The 24,155-nt window shown below is 40.4% G+C and overlaps 1 protein-coding gene and 2 long non-coding RNA genes across 6 annotated transcripts in view; 1 reads left to right on the top strand and 2 right to left on the bottom strand.

Moving 5' to 3' along the window:
• The window catches only part of LOC138953105 (hypoxia-inducible factor 1-alpha-like), a 78,761-nt gene that overhangs the window by 42,212 nt on the left and 12,394 nt on the right, over positions 1-24,155 (bottom strand). Inside the window, exon 1 of one of the 3 annotated variants that reach the window (XM_070324888.1) lies at positions 20,198-20,337. The exons of 1 other annotated variant lie outside the window; for it this stretch is intronic. In XM_070324888.1, the coding sequence (XP_070180989.1) occupies positions 20,198-20,292 (95 nt within the window). In that variant the 5' untranslated portion in view covers positions 20,293-20,337. Of the gene's footprint in view, positions 1-18,822; positions 20,113-20,197; positions 20,338-24,155 lie in introns of those variants that run through there. One more of the 3 variants, XM_070324890.1, reaches the window with a different exon arrangement.
• Positions 4,270-9,239, top strand: LOC138953106 (uncharacterized). The gene is made up of 4 exons (XR_011451484.1): positions 4,270-4,700; positions 5,043-5,185; positions 6,108-6,210; positions 6,685-9,239. It is a non-coding gene; the product is annotated as an uncharacterized lncRNA (long non-coding RNA).
• On the bottom strand, positions 9,334-13,590 carry LOC138953107 (uncharacterized). Of its 2 annotated transcripts, XR_011451486.1 has the most exons (3): positions 12,585-13,578; positions 12,055-12,207; positions 9,334-10,940 (listed from the first exon to the last, which is right to left on the bottom strand). It is a non-coding gene; the product is annotated as an uncharacterized lncRNA (long non-coding RNA). The 2 variants fall into 2 exon arrangements; XR_011451485.1 differs by having other exon boundaries at positions 12,055-13,590.

The following is a 24,155-nucleotide window of genomic DNA, read 5'->3' on the forward strand; positions in this document are numbered from 1 at the left end:
TTATAATTTGAGGGTTCCTTCGCAGATAAAAACAGAAAGAAAACAAAAATAGAAAATAAAAAACTAAGTTATTTAAAATCCATCCATGTGTCTACATAACACACTCCCAGTTGTGCTAGGGCACCTGCAACAAAAAACAAGTGGCTAGATTCAAGACCTGAAGGTACCCGTATCTTATTCCCCCCTCTGCTTCTTTACCTCTGTAAACTTGTAGAGCTAGTTATTTTTCGATAAACACCCAGCAACCAAACAAATAACGACCCAGCAACAGCCTGAATCCTCGATAGCGCAATGGGTTGAGAAGCTGTTCTGCGTCGGTACTACTTTTGCGACTGAAAAGTTCCGAACGCTCTAATGTACGAAGTATACATCTCTGGAGCAAACAATACAAACATACCGCATTTAAATCAACAACTTCAGGCTTGAACACATGAATCTCCATATAAAATCCATGAGTTTGGTTGTTTTCTGAATCTAGGTCTGCTGTGCATGTCACGATCGGGTGACAGAGACCAAGAAAGAGTCACTCAGTGGAGTGCCTGTTCTTGGTCGATTATGATAGAAAGCGCCTGTACGTGATATTGGGCTACAGCAGAGTTTGCTGACAGTGCTCAATGAACACGGAGGGTTTGCTGCGCACGAGTTTTACAGTGGAGGTTTCTGCTGTCATAGGGCTGACGGTTTTTCGCTGACAGCGCACACGGGATTTTCAGGGATTGAGTTTCTCGTGTCTTTTTTCTGCTTGGGGAGGCAGAATTGTGTATAGCTGGACTGGTTTTGTGACAAGGTCAGTCACGTGTTATTGGCTAGGTTGTCTGAGAGAGGCACAAGGACGGCGCACTTGACACCCAGCGGCAGAAGGGGAAGGATCTAATACACAGTTTCTAGAGTATGATGGTTTTTCACCGAGTATTATATTCGGCACTCTAAGGGAACTCCCACCAATTATTTCTTCTCTCTGCCACGTATTTTGCTGAGGACAAGTCGTCAACTTTCCTTCGTCGGCGATGGCTTTCGCATAAGGATTCGACAAGGGGTTCTGGACGTTTTTGGTCACTGTTGACGAACAGAGGCTGTTCCAGGGAGGAAGCGGATTTTTGCTTCCATGAGAGTACAATCATAGGCTTTTGAGGTAATAAATCATTATTTAACGCTGTTGATGAGTCTGTGTTGTGGAATGAAATACTCTCTGTTGTTCTTTCCAGGTTAGCGCATAATTTACTCTCTGTGACGCTAAAATACTAATCTGTATATGGTTTTTGCAGATAGGGAGAGAAGGACGGAAAATGGCTGTTTTGTTGTTGTAAAAAGTCCGTTTTGTGCAGGCCCACGTGCTCGATGAGGTATTTAAAGATGACATGTTTTAAGGTGGTGGGTGAGGGGTAGCAGACATGTTTAGTGCACCGATGCTTTCTGTTTGCAGCCTTCGTTTCGTGTTCCTGTAACTGCTGCACGGCTGCCTTTGGCGGGACACTGCTAGCTGCAGACGTTGGAGCTGGGACCTGAGGAAGCTACGCTAACCGGCTAACCAGCAGACCGGCTAACCAGCGAACCGGCTAACCAGCAACCCGGCTAACCAGCATACCGGCTAACCAGCATACAGAAAGAAAGCTAAGTGCACCGTGTCTTACGCACCCCGTTGACCACCGTTGTCTTTTCTTATCTGTGATTTCATTGGAGTAGTGACAACGTGGGGTGTGTGACCCCTGCATGAACTAGAGCTTTTTGAACAGAACATTCTCATTTGACTGTATTTACACGGGATCAGCGTGTTACTATAATTTTCTATATACTACTGGCATTTTGTCAGTGATGACGGGTTTTTTACGTGTTGAGAACGTAAAAGGAACATATTTTGAGTGAAGGCTCGAGGGAGGTGGCGAGTTTATACATAAACAGGCGCCTGAAACTTATACTTTTGTTGACTCTATTTAATTGTATGACTGCGAGAGTGGATCGTGGTGTGGTTAGTTAATTAGTAGTAATTAACCGGTTCATAATCACCTTAAGTGATATATTGAAACGTGACAGTGCACAAACGTTCATCACAAGCAAATTCCCAAGGCAAGTAACTCTCATACTTTGTCTAACGACAAGAGTAGTTCCCCTTTCAAATTTCTTTTCACTCAGTTTCTTCGACAACAGACTGCAATCCGACGGTCAGTTTTCAACAATATTTCATTTAATAACAGATCACACGCAACCAAATGCACACATCTCATCAATTTAAACAACATAAAGCGGTTTCATACACTATTTTCCCCAGAAAACTGAACTTCATACAGTTTTTAACGTTGGAACACGGGTGCAAAAGTTCGTCTGCTAGTCCCATTTGACGAAAGAACATTATCCTGAGCGATACCAAAACATATACAGAACACACAATATCTGCCTTTGCCGCCACAGCAGAATAACAGCATATCTGTGTACTTGATTTTAGTCCAAAATAGGAAAACTGACAAGAAGTGTTAACAGAATGGAATGATTTGCACGGAACTATACAACCGCGCATTAATCGATCGCCTGCGCAGGTTGACTGGTTGAGTGAATAGGATTCGATCAAACTTTCGCAAAAAAACTCCTCTTTTCTTTGAATAACTGAAGAAAGGAGGAATAAAGAGGTTACACACCTCGTCTCAGTGATTATAAAAAATAATGGTCTCAGTTCGCGGTCATGAAAAAGCTCGCTAAAGCTCGCATTTTTCATGATCCGCAAACTTCGACCATTATTTTTAATAATCACTGAGACTCGGCATGTAACCTCTACATACGAGCAATAAACCATTGCTCGAACGTTTTAATCAATTGTCCAGCCAGGGACAATTTCAGGTTTGTTTGTTCTTTCTTTATTTTGTGTTTAACGTTGTTTTCAACCACGAAGGTTATATCGCGACGGGGAAAGGAGGGGAGATGGGATAGAGCGTTTGTTTGCAGCTTTGACATTTAACGTGCGCCACACATAAGACAGAAGTCGCAGCACAGGCTTCATGTCTCACCCAGTCACATTATTCTGACACCAGACCAACCAGTCCTAGCACTAACCCCATAATACCAGACGCCAGGTGGAGCAGCCACTAGATTGCCAATTTTAAAGTCTTAGGTATGACCCGGCCGGGGCTCGAACCCACGACCTCCCGATCACGGGGCGGACGCCTTACCACTAGGCCAACCGTGCCAGTACAATTTCAGGTGTTTCCAAAGAATGTAACATGCTTTTCATACACAAGAACGGAACACTGCTTTCTAAACATTTATAAGCCCAGACAAGGGTTTATAAATGCTGTTTCGAAAGCCAATAAATTGTCCTTTGTGAGACTGTTTACCTCATAATGGTTTCGATCTTAGACTTGTATAGTCTCATTCATACTTGCATCTTTTTCCTGTTGCGCAGCGTGAGACGATTTAAGACGATTTAATCCGCTTGGCTGTTTCAGAATTAACCCGAGCCAGTCTAAAACTAGGCTAATGACAAACAATAAAAATGAGCCTTGACAATTCAAAGCGTTTTACGGTTTCTTAGACAACCAGGTACTCTGAAAAAAGAGCGATGCCATTTTAAAGTTTTATGGTTTCTTTGAGGACCAGGTAATGGGGCGATGAAACCTTTCATAAGCTGACAAGACAGTTGGAGATGAGAGGAAGCGGGGAGATACTTGAGCCCCCCCCCCCCCCCCCCCCCCCCTCTCTCTCTCGCTCTCTGTCTGACTGTCTGTCTCCATCTCTTTTTTTTCCCCGTGTGTATGCCATGCATCAACAACTCGGCTGGACTCATGAAAAGCACTACTTTTTAAAAAGTAATTGATGGTTTATCTCTTTCTCTCTCTCCCCTATAGCCACCACTCATCCCCTTCACTACAGTTCAGTTCAAGTACTGCTTATATATACCACTGCAAAATCCGTAACATGAGATATGTGCACACACTATAATAATTATGACCTTACAATAGTCGAGGTGAAACATTACAGCAGCAAGCAATAGTTACAGCGCAGTTTCTGTGAGTGTCAAATCCACCCAAGACAAAAGAATTGACCGCAGCAAGTATATCTTTGAAGTGGGGCACTATCATTGCGTGGTTGTCACAGATACAGCAACGTGAACGGGCAATGGCCCAACATGCGGATTCACTTATGTCTGACCATGACTGACCAAAAGGTCTGTGCATCATGCATGTGACCACACTAATCCTTGTTCCTCCAAACCTGAATCAAACAATGCCACGTTATGTCTCTGAAATTGTGAAGAGTGCATAATTATATTATAGAAGAATTATTTCTGTCTTGCCACGACTATCCTTGGCATTCGATGTCAGTAATCCCACACGTTTTGGGCTTATTTTTGTGGGCCACAAACGCGAAATGTGCCTCACAAATTTTTGGGCTTATTTTTGTGGGGCACATTTTGGTTTTGTGGGCCACAAACTGTATTTGTGGAGCATAAAATAAGGGGCACAAATTAAGCTTCATAAAAAATAAGGACAAATATTTGTGGGGCTTAAACAGTGTTTTTGGCCAAAAAAATGTTTTGGGCTCTTTTTTTTCCTCCTTATTTTGGACGTTGAGCGTGGTTTTCAGACCTACTGCGTTTCGGTTTTTAGTTAATGGCGGTCGAAGGCGATCTGTTTGGACAGAATCTCCAATGGCAATGGTGTTTGCTAATGCGAGAGAATTGGGACGGGCGAACCTTTGCATATTAACCAGAGGTAAGTTTCCATGTTTCGTTTCATAACTGAGAGTGGGTTTATGGTAGTATGTGGTGCAACAGGTGTCATTTCGACTCACTCGAGTCACTGTCAGTGTCACTGTGACTGTCAGTCCACAGGCGCAAGGTATCGTTCACTGAACCAACACGTAGTTGCCCTGTACAGGGATTTTCTCATTAATTTGAAGAAGAAGATTATCACTACCACGTTTTTGCAACCTCTTTTCAAGGTGCATGATCATAATATTTTATAAATTCTTTTTGTTTTTAAAGATTGAGTCTAACTTGAAATACTCAAATAGGTAACCTTCTGATCGGCCGTTCCCAATTATTTTACTTGCAGGTTGGCATCAATCAGAAGAGAGCTAGAGCTAGTATGTTCAACTTCAAGGTCTCCTCTCAGCTGAAAAAGCCAACCGATTGCTGCATGATCTTGAGGCTGTCACTGACAGAAGTAAAATATTTGATGCCACTGCCGCAAATCAGGTAAGAGTAAGGCGAAGAGGTTTTATTATGTTCAACTGTCAGTGTTATGATGTACAGTGTGTTTTTTCCTTCCCCTCCCTTACATTCTCAAGTTCTGGTCAGAATAACTCATATGGAGGTGTGTGTGTGACTGTGAGCAAGACTGGAAGAGTGTTTTCATTTTATTTTTATAATTCATGTTCAGGGATAATAATAAAATAATGAACACCTAAGAGTCCAAACCACAGAACTGCTCGAACCTCTTAGCTTTATTTCACCAGTAAGATGATCATGCAGTTCCTCCAGTATTAGAATCATTTTTAATACTAGAAGCGCATGACTTTCAGTGTGTACCTTTAAGTTTAATAAAGTACAATGTATTGCTGTAAACAGTCACTCACTCACTCACTGTCAGGATATATCTCATTCTCAGTGAAACTGTGTGTCAAGTTCTATTATTTTTTTCCTTTGTGCTCTACACACATGCATACATGTTATACATACATATATATATATACATGTTATGTAATATGCATGTATATATATATATGCACACATCAACTTGTCTACATTGTATGTCTGTCACTCTATCAGTCTATGTGAACAGATTCAGTTCACTGATTCAGTCAAAACTTCACTAAATGTAAAAGGACTTATAAAATTTTATATTCTAGAAAGATATCAATGCCACTGTCCACAGTATCATAAGAATCAAGCGTTAATGTTGGTTTGGTCGTCTGTTGTCGTTTTTTGTTGTTGTTGTTTTATGGGGGAGGATGCAGTGTGTAAATTCATCTGGTTCTGTGGACAGTGTGTTTGTTGTTCCTCCACATAGCTAAATATCATACTGCATGTAGCTCCTAGTACTACTTGTCCTGTCAACTAACTGTTTTAAATTTGTTGCTCAGAGGAATGTTACTTCAGCCAATATTATATATTACAGGTTGGCATCGATCCGGCACAGTGGAAGAAGCAGATTGATTCCTTCATGATCGGGAGGCTGTCAAGACTCAAATGGGAAATATTTCATGCTAATGGCAATTCAGGTAAGAGTTCTGCTACATGATCATATTGTGTTTTATCCTCCCTCTCAGTCTCAAGTTCTGGTTACATTCTGACTGTTTGTGTGTGAGAACCGAAGTGTGTTTGTGTGTGTGTGTGTGTGTGTGTGTGTGTGTTTGATTTTCCCTGGCCAGTCAGGAGAGCTGCCAGACATTAATAGTAATAATACCTGCAGATTTTTCTAGCCCTGCAGATTGATGTTACAGACCTTTGCTTTGCTTTTTGAATTTGATAGCAAGCGCTGACAGGGAATGTGTCTTCTATATTTCATATTAAAAAGTAGGCATTGGAACTTGTCTATCAGGGAATTAGAATGTTTACGCTCTTGGCATTTATGTGGGTTTAGTGTGTGTGTGTGTGTCAGTTACAAACACAATTTACTCCTTACTCATACTTAAAACTTGTTCTTGTCATTGTGTTTGAATTTAAGATCAGTTCCTTTGTCATTCATTTGTCAGTAGGGACAGAAGATGACGAAGACCTGGCCAGTGAATGTGGATGAAAAGCAGTGCTATCCAGGTCCAGCTGTGATCGATGGGGAAACTACAGCAACAGCGGCAGTAAATGTCCACTCAGTATTGGTTGTACTGAGCTTTACAACTTGTTGCTATTGTAAATTTGTGTCAATGTTTTAAAGGCCCACTACGCCTCATTTAAAAAGTTGTCCTCACCTTTAACATGGGATAAGACCATCCCTCCACTTGGTCACAGACCAAAAATCAACACTTTGACTGCTTTCTGTAGTGAGGTAGATGTTTTGGTGGTTGCGGTGAATTTATTTTTTCTTTCGAAGAAGCTGTACCTGAATGTATTCTTTAAAAAGATACCACTCTGCATAGAGAGCCTTGAGGCAGTTCATTTTTGGTATGCAACTATTAGTGCCCGTATGGTCTTATTTCATTTAAAAGCCTCGGGGATGTCGTCAGGCGTCCGACATAGACGGATTGAAAGGCTCAGATGTCTGATTCACATAGCCGCATGGCGGTCAGATGTGATCATGTCCTATCGTTTTGAACTGAGCGCTGTCATTGTCCTATAAGAACTCTATTCCTTCGGACAGCGCACTATTCTATATTTTTCTCTCAAGATACACATTTTCAAAAAGCGACCGAGCACTCTCGCGTATTTGTGCACTGAAGTTGTGCAGTGCGGATCTTGTGTTTTCGGGAATTCCAAACCGTTTGTGATATGGGCTGTTTGGGCACACCTGTCTGCAGCACATTAAAGTTAGGAGTACGGGAGACAACTCGAACTGACCATAAGTCTTGCATCTGCTTTTGGTTTCAGTTCAAGACATTTTGACGAAGCGCATTGAATTATGCCACCAAAATAAAACTAAGGCCTGTCCACTTACAAAAATTGCTCGGTCAAAGTACAGTAAATCTTACATTTTGTTAAGGAAATGTGCGGCAGTAAAATTGAATTTGGAGAATACATGGAATAACCTGGTTTTCTGGGAAGTGACATAAAAATAAATAGAACAATTGTGAATACTTCTTCTTCTTCTTCTGTGTTTGTGGGCTGAAACTCCCACGTACACTCATGTTTTTGTACGAGTGGATTTTTACCTGTATGACCGTTTTTACCCCGCCATTTAGGCAGCCATACGCCGCTTTCGGAGGATTGTGAATACTGATCGACATAGAGTGCCGTTGCTATGGAAACAGTCGTTACATTGGATTTCTAGGAAACAGTTTAACAGCGACATAATACATCAGAAATTCCTAATATTTGGCACAAAGATGCACATGTATCGTATCAACAATCATATAGAACGATTTTTTTACAACAGACTACAGTTGAATTTTGATATCTTTTGTCATAAGAATGAACGAATTTCTCACTGCATATTCATTACAATACCCCCCGCGGGTTAGGGGGAGTCCCATATTGGTTGGGACGAGAAAGAATTTACCTGATGCTACCCAGCATGTCGTAAGAGGCGACTAACGGTTCTGTTTCTCCTTTTACCCTTGTTAAGTGTTTCTTGTATAGAATATAGTCAATGTTTGTAAAGATTTTAGTCAAGCAGTATGTAAGAAATGTTAAGTTTTTTGTACTGGAAACTTGCATTCTCCCAGTAAGGTCATATATTGTACTACGTTGCAAGCCCCTGGAGCAATTTTTTGATTGGTGCTTTTGTGAACAAGAAACAATTAACAAGTGGCTCTATCCCATCTCCCCCCTTTTCCCCTATCCCATCTCCCCCCTTTCCCCGTCGCGATATAACCTTGAATGGTTGAAAACGACGTGAAACACCAAATAAAGAAAGAAAGATTCATTACAATAATTAATTTAAATTCAACTGTAGTTGTTTAAAAAAACAAACACGTTCTATATGATTGTAGATATAATACATGTGTATCCTTGTGCCAAATATTATGAATTTCTGATGTATGATGTTGCTGTAAAGCCGTTTTCTAGAAATTCCATTTGACGCTGTAAATGCCAGTTTTCATCGCAACAGCCGTCAATATCCATCCACAATGTTTTCATTCATTTTAATAAGTCACTTCAATAACTACCCAGAAAACTAAGTTATTCCTTGACTGTATTCTTCAAGTTTAAGTTTGGTAATTTTACTGCCGCACATTGCCTTAAATCATAAATAAAGGGTTCCAGTAACATACCTTTCTTCTTTATTGATTATGAACTTTGGAAGATTAGATGTTGGATCTGTTTTTAAAAAATATTTCCTTGATGTGTTGTACTAAGATCAACCGTCTGCTTGGACATATACTAAAGATCCACTACCTGGCTGCTGTCTGCGGAAAATCGATTAATTCATAGAAAAATATGCCTTTCAGGGAAGCAGCTAGCCGGTTGACTGTACATGTGTTTGTGTAGAGGTGTTCTTATTGCATGTTCAAGCCAGGACAGATGGTGACCTGAAACATTTACACATTACATATGTATGCAGGACTGCTACTTTTAAGCTTAGGTGCAAGTGACGAAGTGTGATGATATATTTGTTTGACTGATTATGGGCATTAAAATAAAACTGCAAAAAGAATACTTACACTTGAGATCTGATTTTGTGTGTGTGTGTGTGCGCATGAGGGTGTGTGTGGGCAATTTGACATACTTGCAGAAGAAACAAACAGAGGTAACTGATAAACTGCATTTATTAACACAAAGATGTAAACAAAGTGAGTTCACACATTTCACAAAAGTAAAACAAGGCAGTCTCACATGCATTCACAATATTTAGTACTCGACTCGCATGAATGGCCAAAGATTATAGGCTGAGAATGCAAGTTCTAATTTGGCACATTTGTACATGTAGCTGCATCCGCTAGACATATATATCCATCTTACAATTAAAAAAAACTACCGTAGTGGTTAGGACATCTGCCTGAAAATCTAGGTCCTAGGTTCGAATCTCTACAGAGGCATTTAATTTTTCCCCTTGGTTGAAATAAAAAATGCTCAATCCAGAGAGAGCAACCGTAAAGTTACCAGGGTAAAAGTAAAGCGTTGAATGCAGCTATGAAGGTCATGCCAGCAGTGTGGGTCAAGATTCAGGCCGCCTTCTATGCACAGAATTCGGTGTAGGATTCTCAGCTCTATCTTTACAAACACATAATCCCCAATAGTCATACAGTGGAACCCCCCTTTTAAGACCCCCTCCATTTTAAGACCTTGTTTTCTCAGACTTTCTGTTCATAACCTCTGTAAATTTTAAATTTTACCTCCATTTTAAGACCCCCTCCTTTTTAAGACCTGATTTTCTCAGATTTTTGGAGGTCTTAAAAGGGGGGTTCCACTGTAGCTGTAAGACATAATTTTGTTTAAAACTCTTATACCTTTTGGGGGAAATAAATTAATAAGAAAAGACATCACCACACTAAGAAGTCAGGGTGCTGACTTTAGCTATGTGACCAAGTGGAAGGATTTTCTTATCCCATGCAAAAAGCCTGATGAAGGTCTGACACAGTGAGGTGAAGTGTTTTAATGAGGCAGAGCAGGCCTTTAAAAAATAAGTTCACCACATCCAAGTGAAAGACACAATCTTGGCAAACTGTATTACAAAAGCAACATTTCAGCACAACATAAGAATGAATTGAACCATCCAGGATGCACCAGAACGACCCAAAAACAGAATCAATGAAAATCTTAAACAAGATAAAGTACTGACTAGGATTCAAAGGAAGAAAAATTCATGGGTTAACACATTTCATGTGCATAATGCAATTAACAGATCTAAATTCTAATATTGCAAACAAAGTCTATACATGAACACGCATTGACCGAAACATACACACACATCTCCCAAAGCTAAGCCTGTGTGTAAAATACTGCCTGTGAACAACTTAACTTAAAGCACTCAAACAACATAAAAGTCTAAGATAATATCACTTTATGTAGTAAAAACAAACAAACCGCTGTTTGCTGTAAGAAAATATCTGCATACCAAACACTACCTGTATTTAGTTGAATTGACAACTTACATTTATAAGTCAAAATGTACCCTTTGATCCACATCGCACCACACATTATTTGTGTAGAATGTTATTGTTAATGTGTTACATGTTCATTTCACCACAAAGGCAACAGAAAACCTCTGTAAGTGTCAGCATATTCAGATGGACTATATTAAAGCAGTTCTGGTAGCTCCGTCAGCACATAATGGACTGAATCTGATCATCATCCTCAGCAAAGCCAGGCACTACTCTGCAAGCTGCCTGCACATCATATCTCGGCACCTCACTTCCTGGAAAATACAGAAAATGTATTACTGAGCACATCCAGACTTTGCTGTGCACTGATGGGGATATGTTTTGGGTATCGAGAAGAGGGTGTGGGGTGCGGGAAGGTAGGTAGGAGGTAATACTTGTTCTTCACAAGATCAGTGGGATGGAGAATGGTGGGGGTGATACTGACAGTGACAACTATGAACTAAACTGTAAACCTTATTCTGTAATATTACAGGTGCCATCATTTCTTCCTGTGAAAACCATTTATTTCATGGATATAATAGATATATACTTTCATCATTAAAATTAAAAAGATAATCTTTCATCTTAAAATTAAAAAGACTTCCTCACAAGAACCTTTCTAACGACATGATATCTTGTTATGCTGCTGATGTGAGCGGCTTTTCTGGAATGTGATGGAAAGTTACTATTTTTTTAAATTCAGCATGAGCCTTCATCCCACACACATTCCCTATTTAGCGTTGACACCTTACAGTTTTGTTGAGAAATGTGATGTGAATTCATTCAGAAAATTCTAACTCTGCGCAGGGGCAGTCAGGGTGTTGGATGTAGAAGTAGGTATCCAAGTACACAGGCGGTATTACAATTTACATTGTAACTCTTATTCCATGTAAAAAAAAAAAACTATAAAAAAACAACTTGCCAGATCTGTGATTGTGAACCAAGGAAAGGACTGACTGTATTTAAAATAATTCCAGTAATGAGTAAATCTTTCATTCTAGCTATTTCATGTTTTACTTTCTTGCATGCATCACAATAGTTCAATGTTCATACAAACAGTATAATGCACTTTATGAGTATAGGGTTGCAACAAACTTTAAGATGGGAAGGAGAGAGAAAATAAAGATATTTGTACCATTATGTATATAAAGTACATCATACCAATTACCATGCACAGTATTACTATGCATCTTCAAATACATGTATGAATAATTTCATCTACAAAGTACTTGTTATTCAATTTACAAAGAACAAAAGACTGCTGAATGATCTACATCAGTACATGTTTATAGCTTCAGACTACCATCACCAATACCCAATGTTACATATATTTTACCATACAGATTTGACAAGCAAAAGCTGTAAGTGGTAAAGAAATGTGTAACTTACTCTTCAGGAGTAGTCTGTAATGTAAAGCACCACGCCAAGTCATCCTGATATCTCTCCAGTACATGTATGCATCCATGTTTAAAGGTAAACTGTTGGAACGGGAAGACAGGAGCTGTATGAATGATGCACATCATCTCTGGTTTCTCGGGAGGCCTGAAAACAACCATAACAATATTATCATAACTATTAACATGTCTTGAAAATGAAATAAGTACTATTTCAACTTCACTATCAGACGATTCAGAGCAAAATCACTCACTAATTCAGTAATTGTTTTGTTTATTCTTTTACAACCATAGTTCATACACTGATACAGCAGCATTTGATTATGTGCATACAGATTAAAGATCAAGCATTTTCTAAACTTGAGTAAAAAAAAGAACAGAACAAGCACACACTCTGTGACTCACACTCACAGTCACATCCAGTTACTCATTAACACACACATACACAACAGATGAATCTTGCTCAGTTCTACAAAGGCCACGTTTGCTATGGTCATGTCTTGGATTTTAAAAACAATAACTTACCTGCTTGTTGATCCAAACCGATGATTGAAAATCAGTGAGAGTAGTGTAGAACAGTGCGATTCATCGCCAACCTCCCCATTCAAGGCAGACCGTGTCCAAAATCAGCTGTATTATTCACATCCCGATTGAATTCTTTCAGAAGGGTAGTCGGTGTTTCAACTTCTTTGTCGGTATATTTCTCTGGTGGACGTGTTGAACTGCCAAATATTAGATTGTTTTCAATAATATCAGTCACGACGGCCGCCATGTTTTTTGTCATCAATACTATTCATGTACTCCACTAAGGAAGAGCGTTTTATTGTGTCTTAAAACCGACTTCTCGGGAAAGTGATCAATCGAATTTTATGGTCCACAAAAACTTGCTTCATATTTTATTTAAGGGCTACTTTTATTTGCCTTTATTTTTATGGCGCACATTTTGTGCCCCACATTTTGTTTTGGCCTTCATTTTGTGGTCCACAAACTGGAAATGTGTCCCACAAATTTGTGGGCTTATTTTTGTGGTCCACAAACTGGAAATGTGCCCCACAAATTTGTGGGCTTATTTGTTGGATTAATGACATCGAATGCCAAGGATACACGACTGATCAAACGGTCTGTGCCCCAATCCTCCCAACCTAAATCGAACATTGTCACGTAATCTTCTGCTTCTCCTGCGTTCGTGGGCTGAAACTCCCACGTATACTCATGTTTTTGCACGAGTAGATTTTTTCGTGTATGACCGGTTTTAACCCGCCATATGCCGCTTTCGTAATGACTCTTTGAAATTGTCGAGGGTGTATATATTTCGTAAGTGTTCACACGTTTTGCAATGAACGGTGAGATATACTCAGGTAAATATATCATTAAAATCATTCTCTCCGCAAGCCTTCCACAAAAACTACCAGTTTTCTCAAAATAATCATCTTGAACTAATTCTAGACCCGAAGTGCCATCCAAACAATCTTGACAGTGACACAGATTGAAACCTTGCGAGGCAAAAAAACCAACCCAACAACAACAAGAAAGGGGCTGGGGTTCTGTGTTTGTGTGTAAGGGGGGGGGGGGGGGGGGTGTTTGGGGTGGTGTTCATTCATCAAACGAAAAGGCAGATAGGCAGCAAGGGTCATAGCCAGGCGCAGTAAATAGAGCAGCGAGCCCAATTAAAACCAACTTCAGAAAAGGGAAAGACATAAGTGCGTTTGCACTAAGGCTTGTTTTTTAGAACTTTGCAAGTAGTTATGAGAGAGGTTCGGGTTGTACGTCGAAGGGGCTTGGTTCCAGAAGATAATCACAGTGGTGAAATGCATTGCCACAAGACATTATGAATAAAAGTGAACAAAATCAGTAAAGGAACGCCACAATAAAGCATCGAAAATACACGATCAGACTCGATTACGTGCAGAACCAACAGTTTCGTTACGGAATGGACCACCTGGCATTAAACTACAATCAGCGGAATTTCCGTCATGATGCAGCCATACATTTGTCATTTCATAGAGCTCCGTTGTGCAACGCCAAAAGTTCATTCCAAAACAAGTTGGATCCTCTATTTTTGTTGAACTGTTCACGGTGTGTGTGCAATTGCAAGATGTAAGGCAGATAACACATCCGTGACATGCCGAGAAGACCAGGATGTGATGTGACACTGTGGGAACTGACCCTGGAATTCCGAAATGTGTATGAGGATTGACATCCTTGTGTATTGCATTGCACCAATTTGAACCCTCAACATGTACGCGCAATTTCAAACAAAACGTCGACAGAGCTAGTATCTTTAAATCCTTATTCAACAACTGAACTAGAACTCTTTGGCTACAATGCGGACGAATGATGCACAAGTCAACAAATCAATCAATCAATAAATCAATAAATCAATCAATCAATCAATAAATAAATAATCAGGGGTTAAACGACGCTCCTGTCCCAAAACAAAATGTTGGTAGTAGATGGGTTTTTAAGTGTATATATTTTATCTAACAATTTTATCAATGCCTTTGTCAATAATATGTACGTTTGCTTGAGAGCCTAATATCAAAACAACACCTGTGTACAGTTTACTGACACTCTAATACAAACCTTACAAAAACCAAAAACAGAATTCCCAACAAATAGTGTCCTTTTAACGCGTAGGAGCAATAGCTTTGATAGCTGTTTTCACCCCCTATTTCCTTCGCTACTGTTTTAGGAGGCAGAATGGTGTGGTGAAGGGGTGCTCTTTATCTAAAAGCCCTCACAAGATGATCTGTCAGGCTCAAGTACTGTTTCAGAAGGCGACACCGACACGAGAGCGCACTGCCACAGTCCTCCCTAAGAGTGTCAGAACATGTGTAATGAATCCACTAGCACTACAACGACCCCCCCCCCCCTCCCCTCACCCCTTATGCTGTCGTGTTCCCAGAACTGGCAGAAGTAGGAAAGTAGAAATGGCTTATATATTACAACGACGACAACAGGCACGCAACATCTGAACGGAAGCCAGTCTGGGACACCCTCTTTGGACCGGTGGTCGGTAGTTGGAAATACGAGTAGCTCGGGAAGGGGTGGTGGTTTATTCGCCTTCAATTTGGTTCAGCCTTACAAACTGATTGATGTTTCCGTATCAGCTACATGTAGATGTATAACGCAGCTTACACACTGTTACGTTTTAACATTCTAACTACTTGGGAAGATATGGAAAACAAGCCTCAAATGGTTTACAGAACGATTTAAATCTTCTCACAAAAATAGTCTAACATAATGGAACACACTTGCAATAGCATTACATGACACAGTTCGTTTGAATGGCTATTTAGCTTGCGTAAACCACACACCAGATTTCGTGGTTTATTTTATTTTTACCCCTGTGCCATCGTGAATCCTTGTGATCCACTTTCCTTTTTTTTTCCAAATTTAGTCGTTAGTGTGTGATTTCAATGCAACTCGCTGTATCTGCAATAGCACGTTATCTAAACTGCAACAAACGACTGTGAGTCACACGAACTTATCGGCGGCGGTTGGCTTCAAAGAAGCAAGCAGAAATTCGTCTGCTTGGGAAACCCGACCTTGCGTGACCTGCTTCCGGGCTCCCTTTTTTTAAACTTTCAAAACTCTTTTATGATTTAAGAATATTTGTGTAACAAGCTGTCAATTAATTATTTAGATTTAAAAATGAGTTCTAGCGCCAAAACGAGACGTCCGATTTGTCTCATTGTAAATCCGTTCTGACTGCACAAAATACATTCTTTGAAAAATGCTCGCTCTTTACGGAGGGCACCTAGGATGTTCTCAAGCGATGAGTGTTTAAACGAAAAGATGTTTGTACTGTGTGTAAAAGCCTGACAGTGTCTGTGACCAGAAACTGATGGTTGACGTGAAGCTGAGTGTGCCTTTGAGGTCAATAAGATTAACTTCAAAAGTACGCAATTATTCTCCCTGCATTTAAATTACCACCCTCCTTTAGACAAAAAGAAAATTTCGATTTAAATGAACATTTTAATCATATAAATTGAACAAATGCCCTTTCTATTCGCCAATACATGATAGCATTACAACGACTAATAAGTCATTTCACAAGCTGGACACTGACGCTGCATTTTCATTTTTCATTTTCTTTTTGAATTTCATGTCACAAACTGGACCCTATCTCTGGATTTTCATTTTTTCATTTCATTAAATGAAATTCATGTAAAAAAAAAACTAAAAAAAAACTCTGCTCTTTTTTTAAAAAATATTTCATTTTTGTAATTTACGTCACAAACTGGACCCCAAACTCTACTTGCCAACCCTAGAGTGTTGATTTTGTGATTCCAAGGCAATTTCTCAGTACGAGAAGACTCGGAATGACCAGGAAGTAAACCAAAACCGTCGAACCAAAACGATCCGTCGTTTGCCAGGGTCTGTGTGAATCCTCAACAATCCTGTACGTGCTCTCAATCTCAGTGTAGCATTCCTACTGACAACCGTTCTAGTTACCCTTAAAAAGAGGGGATCTAGGACACTCGGCGTATATGATGTATCACACGGCAGATTCCCGAAGCAGGAATAAGGACGGGCGACACAAAACCTACACGAGAAACAGATTAAAATATTAGGGCCTACAACGCGTCAAAAAAAAAAAAGAGAAGGTACCCGTACAGTCAAGTGCCTATTGTGTACGCATACAATAAACAGGAGAGTTGGTTAAAATGTCAAGGTTACGTTGTCCCAGCAGATACACTTTTTGTCACCGATGTAAATTTCTGCAAGATTGTGTAAAGCGCCTCAGTTTGGTTACGTTGCGTTTTGTTGTTATGCTGTGCAGCATCGTGTTACATTGTGCAATGTATACTGTATTGTGTACACGTTGCGGTTATAAACGTTGAATAGTTTGATGCCCGTGTTTTCAGCAATGGCAGTGGGCAACCATACACTCTGACACAGCTACGACTCTGACAATGAAGTTTGTTTTTCACTGGTTCCCGATTCCTTTCATCGTTATATTTTATTTCAAATGGTAACCCATTCCTCGAAGCAGATAAATACCATTGGATTCATAAAGTCAAACTTGTAATCTAGCAAAGGCACGCACATTCAGTGCTTTACGGGGCTAAAACGCATAACACAGCGTAAACAAACACACTGCCCTTTGGAGAGAAAAAGCACGGTCTGAAAAGACCACCCAAAACGGCAATTAGATGGTTTTTTAAACCGCTAAAATACGGATGCCAAGACATTCCTCTGTGTGATGTCATCTACTCAACTCTCAAACCGAACACGGTCGCTCATTTGGTCGATTTTAAATCTGTGCCTCTAGCAACAGCGCTCGAAGTCGAAACACGGTGTCTCTCAAGGGCAAAAGCTAGGACGGAAATCAACAGAAGTGAAATGAACGCGCAGTCTCGCAATACCACTCAAACTAAAAACAAGTCGCGTAAGGCGAAATTACTACATTTAGTCAAGCTGTGGAACTCACAGAATAAAACTGAACGCACTGCATTTTTTCACAATGACCGTAGTCCGCCGCTTGTGCATAACGGAGTGAAACTGACGAGCCTGTTCAGCGCGGTAGTGGTTTCGCTGTGCTGCATAGCACGCTTTTCTGTACCTCTCTTTCTGAGCGTGTTTTTAATCCAAACATATCATATCTATATGTTTTTGGAATCAGGAACCGACAAGGAATAAGATGAAATTGTTTTTAAATCGATTTCGGAAATTTAATTTTGATAATAATTTTTATATTTTAAATTTTCAGAGCTTGTTTTTAATCCAAATATAACAGGGTAGGAGGGGGGGGGAGGATGCATTATCAGACAAAATAGCGTTGCATAGCCCGCTGTGACCAACCAAATGAAGCAGGTAGGGTTACAGTGGCATTGTATATGGATTAGTGCCCCTGCGCTTACCTGGCTAAAATAACTCATATTAGCTACGTAATTACGTGTATAATTCAGATTAATAACAAGAAGGGCAAAGCCCATACGACTCACATGCTTGACCTTGACCTTCAGGGTCAAGGTCAAATAACTAAACCTAGCAATGACATACACTAAGAACTGCTTTACACATTTTTCCTACCAAAATACATGTGACCTTGACCCAAGGTCAAGGTCATCCAAGGTCATGCAAAACAAAGCTGTTAATTCAAGACATAGGAAGTACAATGGTGCTTATTGGCTCTTTCTACCATGAGATATGGTCACTTTTAGTGGTTCACTACCTTATTTTGGTCACATTTCATAAGGGTCAAAGTGACCTTGACCTTGATCATATGTGACCAAATGTGTCTCATGATGAAAGCATAACATGTGCCCCACATAATTTTTAAGTTTGAAACAGTTATCTTCCATAGTTCAGGGTCAAGGTCACTTCAAAATATGTATACAATCCAACTTTGTAGAGCTCCTGTGACCTTGACCTTGAAGCAAGGTAAACCAAACTGGTATCAAAAGATGGGGCTTACTTTGCCCTATATATCATATATAGGTGAGGTATTGAATCTCAAAAACTTCAAAGAAAATGGGAAAAATGTGAAAAATAGCTGTTTTTTAGACAACATTTATGGCCCCTGCGACCTTGACGCAAGGTCAAGATGCTATGTATGTTTTTTGGGGCCTTGTCATCATACACCATCTTGCCAAATTTGGTACTGATAGACTGAATAGTGTCCAAGAAATATCCAACGTTAAAGTTTTCCGGACGGCCGGACGGCCGGCCGGACGGACGACTCGGGTGAGTACATAGACTCACTTTTGCTTCGCATGTGAGTCAAAAATGGATAAACTATTCTTTTGCTACTTACTTGTACGGCATCTTTGTCGATGATGTCAAACGAAAGCACCACTCAAAGAATACAATCACAACACACTAGGACCAACAAGAAACGAGACGTGTCTGGTTCGCACAAAAGGAAGACAATCATATCTTCTGAACACAAAGGTCTCAAGAAATATCTGAGTGAGAAACTGAGAACGCGAAATGCTATATCGCTTTTCGTCCTTGTCAACGTACTAACAGAAAGGGCCCGAAGTTCAAGAAATCACTTGTGAGTATAAGTTATAACGCCGATTTGACGGTGATTCACACAACACAAGAGTCAATAACTGTTCATGTCTGGATCAGAAGCGTCTGAAGTAGTGTAAGACATGTATCCACACCGGACCAAAAGACCAGAAATGTAAAGAACCCTTGTTTAAATGGCGTCTACATCACATAAAAAGAACTTCAGTGTAGGCCAAATAAACAGCTAAAAGTCCAGTTGGCAATAAAAGTCCAGCAAGTGTTGGACCAGCGAACGGCTGCTGGTCGCGGTGCAAGTTTTCCAAAGACAGAGCATCAGTTGCTTTAGAACACACGCTGTCCACGTGAAAACTAGTAACTAAGCCAATCAAGAAGCACTGGTCGTTTCTTGGACAACGCACAAGACGCTAGAGCCACGCCATTCACCTGCCCAATAACGTGTCTAACGATAGATTTAGTCGGCGATTAGTTGCGCAATGACGTATTTCCCAACGCACAGACTATTAGTATAACTTCTCCAAGGAAACCCCAACGCCATCTGGTAGTGTCACAGACCGCCACACCGGTCACTCGCAGGAAATGCGTCGAAGACTGTCCAGCATCTAGGTTGTCCACACCAGATCAAAGTTAAAAATACTGGTCTTATGTTGTAACGGAACCAGGGCGGGGATGTAGCTCAGTCGGTAGCGCGCTGGATTTGTATCCAGTTGGCCGCTGTCAGCGTGAGTTCGTCCCCACGTTCGGCGAGAGATTTATTTCTCAGAGTCAACTTTGTGTGCAGACTCTCCTCGGTGTCCGAACACCCCAGTGTGTACACGCAAGCACAAGACCAAGTGCGCACGAAAAAGATCCTGTAATCCATGTCAGAGTTCGATGGGTTATAGAAACACGAAAATACCCAGCATGCTTCCTCCAAAAGCGGCGTATGGCTGCCTAAATGGCGGGGTAAAAACGGTCATACACGTAAAAACCGTGGGAGTTTCAGCCCATGAACGAACAAACAAAAGTAACGGAACCGTTCTCAGACCTCGAACGTCAACACTGCTCAAACATCGACAAACCCACACATCTCCTCTCTATTTATTTGACTGTGTGCCACCCTCAAAAACACCTAGTACTGGAGCGAATAATAAGGCTTTAATATATAGTAATGTCACCTCGAATGTCCATGTGACGCTGCCCGTGGAAACCCAAGAAGAGGAGGTGGTGTCGTAGCAGTCAGATCCTCCAATGGCAGCTTACCACGGTCCATCAACTTTGTAAAGGTACCAGGGCAGAAACGCGGAGCATTGTAATTTGTATGGGGAGGAGGGCACCTGGAACACAATACAGCGGGCCATACGATGTGAGGCCCCACCAAGCAGGAAACGACTTTCTGTTGTCCCTTTGTCTACATATTCTTGACCAAAATATACCTGTCGTGACATGTGACCTGCAATGTTTGGCTGGCACCCAATCAGGGTATCCTTTCATTGCAGGTACCACTGTATTTGAATTACTTCTCAGTTTCACACACACGAAGTGTATAAGGGAGAATAGGGTAGGAGGGGGGGGGGATGTATTATCAGACTAAATGGCGTTGCATAGCCCGCTGTGACCAACCGAATGAAGCAGGTTGACACTGCACTAGTACCATACGTACGCATGGCATGATTTAAATACAAGCATTGCAACGCATATGCATCTCTTATCAGTTTCACATTTAGAAGCCCATTGCTCAGGTGACACCAACCCAGGAAAACAAACAAACAAAACCCTCCTTCAAAACGCCGTGACCGTCAGCCGTGTCGTTCCGCGCGCCCGTCCTGTTGGCGCGGATAAACAAAAAAGTGAGCAAATACTGCGCATTACGCTTCTTCTTCAATTAAGAATGTTCACACATCAGCGACAAGCGTCTAGGTTTGCTGTGCTTGAAAGAATATCAACAGCATTATAATAGTCTGAAGTCAACAAAATAAGTTTTCGATTTTTTAATCCTGCACCACTCGTTTATATGTGTCGTTAAAAACTCATCCAAATCAACGATCATTGCTACATGTGTACAAAGTGTACGGTACTGTCCTTAGCGAATTATGACTTTATTCAGTTATTCTGCAGAAAAACAGAAATGCTGGAGAAAAACTGTTTGTTTCTGCAGCATTTCTGCATAATGTCATCTTTCGCGAGAGCAACGTTTTTTTCTGCAGTAAAACAGTTTTACTGCAGTAAAATTGAAATCAAGAATGCCGCAGTAAAACGGTGCTGTTGTTTTGCTGCAGAAAACCTGTTTACACTTTTTCTGCAGCATTTTGTACTGGCTCATTATAATGTTGAAGCACGCGAGTCCCCCTCCGTCGAGAGATGGACTCATCCAGAATTACCAATAGTTACAAACTATTATACTGTAATAATGCAATACCAAAGTCCGGCCTTCGTCGAAGATTGCTTGGCCAAAATTTCAATCAATTTGATTGAAAAATGAGAGTGTGACAGTGCCGCCTCAACTTTTACAAAAAGCCGGATATGACGTCATCAAAGAAATAATTTATCCAAAAAAAGAAAAAAACGTCTGGGGATATCATACCCAGGAACTCTCATATAAAATTTCATAAAGATCGGTCCAGTAGTTTACTCTGAATCGCTCTACACACACACACACACACACACACCACGACCCTCGTCTCGATTCCCCCTCTATGTTAAAACATTTAGTCAAAACTTGACTAAATGTAACAAGTCGCGTAAGGCGAAAATACAACATTTAGTCAAGTAGCTGTCGAACTCACAGAATGAAACTGAAGGCAACGCAACGCAGCAAGACCGTATACTCGTAGCATCGTCACTCCACCGCCCGTGGCAAAGGCAGTGCCAGTGGAATTGACAAGAAGAGCGGGGTATTCGTTGCGCTGAGAAGGATAGCACGCTTTTCTGTACCTCTCTTCGTTTTAACTTTCTGAGCGTGTTTTTAATCCAAACATATCATATCTATATGTTTTTGGAATCAGGAACCGACAAGGAATAAGATGAAAGTGTTTTTAAATTGATTTCGAAAAAAAAATTTTGATAATAATTTTTATATATTTAATTTTCAGAGCTTGTTGTTAATCCAAATATAACATATTTATATGTTTTTGGAATCAGCAAATGATGGAGAATAAAATAAACGTAAATTTGGATCGTTTTATAAAAAAAATATTTTTTTTTACAATTTTCAGATTTTTAATGACCAAAGTCATTAATCAATTTTTAAGCCACCAAGCGGAAATGCAATACCGAAGTCCGGGCTTCGTCGAAGATTACTTGACCAAAATTTCAACCAATTTGGTTGAAAAATGAGGGCGTGACAGTGCCGCCTCAACTTTCACGAAAAGCCGGATATGACGTCATCAAAGACATTTATCGAAAAAATGAAAAAAACGTCCGGGGATATCATACCCAGGAACTCTCATGTCAAATTTCATAAAGATCGGTCCAGTAGTTTAGTCTGAATCGCTCTACACACACACACACACACACACACACACACGCACAGACACACACACATACACCACGACCCTCGTCTCGATTCCCCCCTCGATGTTAAAACATTTAGTCATAACTTGACTAAATGTAAAAAGAGGTGCCTAGTGGGGACATGGCTTGGTGGGTGGTGCGTTAGAGTTTAAAGGTGTGTTGGTATCAAGAGCTCTATTTGCCTCTTTCAGAAAGTAAGTCATTTGTTGAAAGCCAACTTCCTATGCTGGCTCTATGTTTCTGGACCAGGCATATGTGCACGTTCAAGATCCGAGGTTTACAGTCAAAATCTGAGACTTTAAAAACACGAACACAACAAAACTTGAAGCATGCTAGCAAACTGTTACAAGGAACCCCACTAGTAACATAATACATTGTACGAGATGGATTTTGTAATGGAATTTGGATTTGGACTGGAACACCAATAGCAAGAATTTCAGTAAATGCACAGCAATGGAAAATCAAGACTTAAAGCCGCGAAATAATTGTATACTGCTAACATGGTTCGCTGGCACTGATTTAATTGTGATGAAGCTAAGGCAAGTGAACAATGACCCAATGGTAGCTTCGTCTAAAGAATGGAATACTGTGACACACCCATTTATCTATCTAACACTGAAGAAAACATACACCCCGAAAAAGCTCACATTTATCGATGCAATATTCCCAAAAATATCAGTATACAAATGGTTCAGCCGCTGTCACTAATCCGAAAGTACATCAACACACACACAAAACTGCCCATGCGCAGCAACACATCTCTCCAAATAGAAAATAATATTATTCACACGTTCCTGGACGTGATGACATTGACAGATCAGCATTTATTGTCACACACAAAAAGCCTAGTAAAAACGCAAACTGCTACTTCACAATTCGTACAACAGCTGTTCTTTATTTAACTCAATAACATCAAAACACAAAGTTATGCCCCCCCCCCCCTTTTTTTTAATTATATTTTTACACTTAGTCAAGTTTTGATTTTTTTCTATCATCGGTTCATGTGGTCGTTCTAAGCACAATCAGCACCGCCACGATTGCACAGCTGGGGATAGAATATTTTATGGACGTTATGCTTCCTTCTGGCAGGCCAGATAACCAAATTGCCTCTCTTTAGAGATAAACGATATTTAATGCAAAACCCGACCCATGTCTCCATTTGTCAGAGTCTTGTTACCGATGTAGATAACAGTCGAGGTGTATTCCGACGCGAGTTTCCTGTTATGCGCGTGTGTGCTCAGGGCAATGAATCTTCAATCAATCAATCAATATGAGGCTTATATCGCGCGTATTCCGTGGGTACAGTTCTAAGCGCAGGGATTTATTTATTTACATTTTTTATGCAATTTATATCGCGCACATATTCAAGGCGCAGGGATTTATTTATGCCGTGTGAGATGGAATTTTTTTACACAATACATCACGCATTCACATCGGCCAGCAGATCGCAGCCATTTCGGCGCATATCCTACTTTTCACGGCCTATTATTCCAAGTCACACGGGTATTTTGGTGGACATTTTGATCTATGCCTATACAATTTTGCCAGGAAAGACCCTTTTGTCAATCGTGGGATCTTTAACGCGCACACCCCAATGTAGTGTACACGAAGGGACCTCGGTTT

This window comes from Littorina saxatilis, linkage group LG17, assembly GCF_037325665.1.
Source record: "Littorina saxatilis isolate snail1 linkage group LG17, US_GU_Lsax_2.0, whole genome shotgun sequence".
Taxonomy (NCBI): domain Eukaryota; kingdom Metazoa; phylum Mollusca; class Gastropoda; order Littorinimorpha; family Littorinidae; genus Littorina; species Littorina saxatilis.